The sequence below is a fragment of the Diaphorina citri genome, unplaced genomic scaffold (genome assembly GCF_000475195.1).
Source record: "Diaphorina citri unplaced genomic scaffold, Diaci psyllid genome assembly version 1.1 scaffold6583, whole genome shotgun sequence".
NCBI classification, from domain to species: domain Eukaryota; kingdom Metazoa; phylum Arthropoda; class Insecta; order Hemiptera; family Psyllidae; genus Diaphorina; species Diaphorina citri.
This window is the reverse complement of record NW_007383959.1, coordinates 1-4,499: the sequence shown is the minus strand read 5'-3', so window position 1 is coordinate 4,499 and position 4,499 is coordinate 1. Positions and strand designations below refer to the sequence as shown.

General features: G+C 40.5%; 1 protein-coding gene across 1 annotated transcript; it reads right to left on the bottom strand.

The window, feature by feature from the left end:
- Nucleotides 1-2,500: 2,500 nt before the first annotated feature.
- Nucleotides 2,501-3,954, bottom strand: LOC103522019 (N-acetylglucosaminyl-phosphatidylinositol de-N-acetylase-like). Its single transcript, XM_008487128.3, has 3 exons — nt 3,710-3,954; nt 3,353-3,603; nt 2,501-2,962 (listed from the first exon to the last, which is right to left on the bottom strand). Exons 1-3 carry the CDS (start codon nt 3,799-3,801, stop codon nt 2,652-2,654), a joined length of 654 nt encoding a protein of 217 aa, XP_008485350.2. The 5' UTR covers nt 3,802-3,954; the 3' UTR covers nt 2,501-2,651.
- Nucleotides 3,955-4,499: the final 545 nt, after the last annotated feature.

Below are 4,499 nucleotides of genomic sequence, written 5' to 3'. Positions count from 1 at the left end.
CGGGAATTCAATCCATAAAACCACGCCCATCACAACAAATGTCAGTCACAGCTAGTCAGTCCGTAAAGGACAAAGAGGTACAAGAAACAAAATAACAAACTGATAAATTAACAAAAGAAAAAGAAAATTGAATAAAGAAAGAAAGAAAAAAAAAAATATTGAAAAATTCTAACTCAGGGGCGGGATTAATGCCTAGGGCATTCTCTTCCATCCAACCATTAGAACTACGAGGGGGGACAAAGTCACTGAAAAGTACAAAAGTATGGGCGTTACATATGCATTTGCTGAATTTTAATACAAAGTTATGAATCTAAGGTCGATTCCTACGTAATATTATGTGAAATGTCCAAATCTCACGTCAAAACGGTGAAAACATATGAATAATAGATCCGAAAATTCAATTTTAATATGCGGGCGAAAAAAAAAATAATAATAAAATAATAAAAACAAAAGTTAACAATCTAGCCTTTGGGGTGCAAATCTAGTCTTTGGGGTGCACAATCCAGTGTATGCTTGATGCCGGTCCCACGCCCGGGTAAATAGAGAGCGTTGGATGTTAGAACGGGAATTCAATCCATAAAACCACGCCCATCACAACAAATGTCAGTCACAGCTAGTCAGTCCGTAAAGGCCTCGGAAATCCGTACTGACCGCATGATTGCAAACGCTAGGGCGTCCCCTCCATGCGACGCACAGATGCCCCGCCTGACATCTGTGGAAAGTGGGCAAGGGCTACCGGGTCAAAGACGGGCCCGGCTAAAGAAGCTAGCCCGTCGGTCGCTGGGTTGTGCACAGGTAAAAGTGAGAATGAATAGGTACTTTGAATGTGGGGTCAATGACAGGGAGGAGTAGGGAAATAGCAGATCTTATGGCAAGAAGAAGAATTAAAATTTCGTGTGTTCAGGAAACTAGATGGAGGGGTAATAAATCAAGAGAGCTAGGAGACGGGTGTAAATTACTTTACAGTAGTGCAGATAATAATAATAATAGACTCTTGAGTGGAAGGTAACCACTAGGTGAGGTTAACGCCAGAGGCGTTCTCTACCCTTAGAGCTCCATTATTATGTGGTCACACTCGCAAATAAATGAGGATAAAATTCCATACCTCAGCTGGAATCGAACCCACGCCCTCCTGTTTACCAGGCGAGCGCCTTGACCACTATGCCACCGACTCTTGAGTGGAAGGTAACCACTAGGTGAGGTTAACGCCAGAGGCGTTCTCTACCCTTAGAGCTCCATTATTATGTGGTCACACTCTCAAATAAATGAGGATAAAATTCCATACTTCAGCTGGAATCGAACCCACGCCCTCCTGTTTACCAGGCGAGCGCCTTGACCACTATGCCACTGAGGCAGGTAGTAGTGCAGATAATAGAGGGAGAAATGGAGTAGGTATAGTTTTAGATAAGGACATGAAAGCAAAAGTGATACAGGTGGATAGAGTGAGTGATAGAGTGTTGAGTATAAAGTTAGAACGAGAGGGTATGGACCTGAACATAGTGAGTGCATATGCTCCACAGGTAGGGTGTGATGATGACGAGAAAGATGCTTTCTGGGAAGAGATAGAGCGTGAGATAAGTAGCATCCCGAGTAACGAGAGAATATTCTTTGGGGGGGGATTTAAATGGGCATATAGGATGTGGGAATACAGAGATCACGGAGCAAATTAGAGGAATCTGGGGAATAGGGTCTTTAAATCAAGAAGGGGAGAGAGTAATGGATTTTGCTTTGGGTACTGACTTGGCTGTCCTTAATACCTACTTTCAGAAAGATGAGAATAAACTAATAACATATAAGAGTGGCAATAGATCCAACCAAATTGATTTTATACTCTGCAGAAGACAGCATGTGAAGGAGATCAAAGATTGCAAGGTACTCTCCTTCAAAGCAGTAGCAGCTCAGCATAAACTTCAAGCGGGAAAAGAAACTAACGGGGGATGAAGTGCACAACAGGGCTGACTGGAAGAGGCTGGCGAAAAACGCTGACCCCACTTAAGTGGGAAAAGGTGTAGAAGAAGAAGAAGATTGAGGAATAGAAGTTTGATTGAGGGACTGTAACAGCAAAGGTCCCATTGTCCCAAAATCAAAGAGAGAAGCAGGGCCGGATTAGCTCCCCACGGGGCCCAGGGCAGTTTCAAAGGCGCGGGGCCCCCAGGACCTACCTCCCTCCCTACTAGAAAACACTTCTATACCTACCTAATTCATTTGTATCAATCATTACCTATGGACTACAAGTTTTGTTATCAAAATGTATTTTGCCATTTCAATTCTTTACACATTGAAGTTTTAATGTTTGTGGGCACATCTTTCATGCAAAATATCATGCAACATTCTTTTTTTTTTTAGAAAAAACCCATAATATCTAGTGTAAGTTCTCAAAGCGTGGGGCCCCCAAAAGCGCGGGGCCCGTGGCAGTCTGCCATTCTGCCTTATGGGTAATCCGGCCCTGGAGAGAAGAATGACGGATAAGAGAAAGCCAGGTGATTGGAGAGCAAATCCTATCTGTGTAAGATAAAGTTTGCTCTGGATGGGAATCAAACCCACAACCTGACACTTCCAGGGCAGGTGCACTACCCTTCAAGCTAATTAGGCTGGCAGATTTTGATTTAATAAGGGCCTTTTTTTTCAAGTACACCCAAAGTGGAACAAGCTTACAGTTTCAACTTACTTGAAGGTAACAAATGGTTGAGAGACAAGTATGCCATTGCGTCAAATATAGCAATATGGTTAGGATGTTCACTAACACCCGATTCATCGAATGTGATCACCGTATCAATCCTCAACGTTTCAATATGTGTGAGAATCATTTCACCGATCAGTTCATGAGACCAACTGTGTTCATGCCCGTCCAGAAGGAGACTGTGTTTCCGTAGCTCGATGCAACTTTCATCAAGGCCCAATGCTTTACAACTTTCCCACAGTTCTGCCTTTCGTACTCGTCTACTGTTGGGGGCTGAGTCACCTGAAAGATTTAATAACAAAACAAGATTGTGGAATCCAATGTTTTAACTTTATTGGATTAAATTAGGTGATTATTCAGAAGCCACATCTATAAAAATAAAGCTCTTTTTTTTGTGTTTAACCTAACCCTCTAATAACACTGGTCACTGCTCATTTGTGACAGCTCCTTACAGTAGGTAGCAATTTCTCATTGTGACTTCTGAACTAGTACCATGAACTGTTATGTATAATGTATTTAATAATGAAATTATCTAGCATGTGTACTCCATTTACCTAGTTGTGTAACATCGTATCAGGCTTTATACTTTACACAGAAGAATAGCTCCGTACCTACCTAGCAAGCCACAGTGAACACACCCCTTCAAGGACAAGGACATAACCAATTACTTACCTGGAGATAAGCATAGCAAAGTCACAGGTACATTCCTCGATCTCAAATTCACAATGGTCGGACCAAAGAACATACATTCGTCATCAGGATGTGCGGTGACAATCAACACCCGTTTCATAGACTCATTGCGTTCATCACCAACATAGGTTTTAATCAACAAATACAGAAAGTAAGCGAGTAAACTGAAAATGCTGTAGATGATCGTCAGAATTATTAGCTTGTCCCCGGTTTGCTTCAAGTAGTTGACGGAGATGGAGGCAAATAACTGGAGGTAGTTTAAGAATGAGAGTTTCTCTGGAGAACCAAAGTCTTCAGGAAATTGACCACTCCCCGGTTTGCTTCAAGTAGTTGACGGAGATGGAGGCAAATAACTGGAGGTAGTTTATGAATGAGAGTTTCTCAGGAGAACCAAAGTCTTCAGGAAATTGACCATGGCTGGGCTCCGACATTGTTTCGGAGAATCATCAAATAGCTGTTAATCTGTTACTACCTGTAGCCTGGATATTGGTGGGAGGAAGTAGCACTAGTCTTGGACTTCTTTTAGGGAGAAATAAGAGACCAAACCCTTTTCTATTTCTACTTATCAAGAAAATCGAGATAAAATAAAAAAAACTACGTAGCACTAGTCTTGGACTTCTTTTAGGGAGAAATAAGAGACCAAACCCTTTTCTACTTATCAAGAAAATCGAGATAAAATAAAAAAAACTACTGTGGTTTTTTTCTGTTTTGATAATGGACTTGCAAAAAAACTTTTTTGGAATACAGTTTTAGACTTTGGTCACACCACTCGATTGTACGATGAACTGGTTTTCATATTTCTTTTTCATTTTTTAATCTAAAAAAAAGAGCTGTATTTCGTGATTTTTACCTATTTGTCATTTTGTCTATTTTTGTTTTAAACTCTAAAAACATGGTACAATTTTAACTATTTATTTAATTATCATTCTTTAAAAATATTTTTCTTGAAAGTGCCCATTTTCTCGAGTTTGCTGTTTTTTCGGTGTGACCACAGCCTTTTCTTTTGTTTATATTTTTTATGTGCTCGTTGATCAAAATAGATGCAAACTATTGCAAACTTTTGAAAATCTCCACAGGAAAATGAGCAAAATCACCGAATTTGGGTTTTCTACGGCAAAATTCTTCGGAA

What these genes read in the sequence shown, in the direction of transcription:
- LOC103522019 (XM_008487128.3), bottom strand. Translation starts at nt 3,801, where the DNA reads ATGTCGGAGCCCAGCCATGGTCAATTTCCTGAAGACTTTGGTTCTCCT. An exon ending in CTCCAGTTATTTGCCTCCAT is followed by an intron (nt 3,604 to 3,709) that starts CTCCGTCAACTA and finishes ATTTGCCTCCAT; the next exon opens with CTCCGTCAACTACTTGAAGC. An exon ending in TTTGCTATGCTTATCTCCAG is followed by an intron (nt 2,963 to 3,352) that starts GTAAGTAATTGG and finishes TAAATCTTTCAG; the next exon opens with GTGACTCAGCCCCCAACAGT.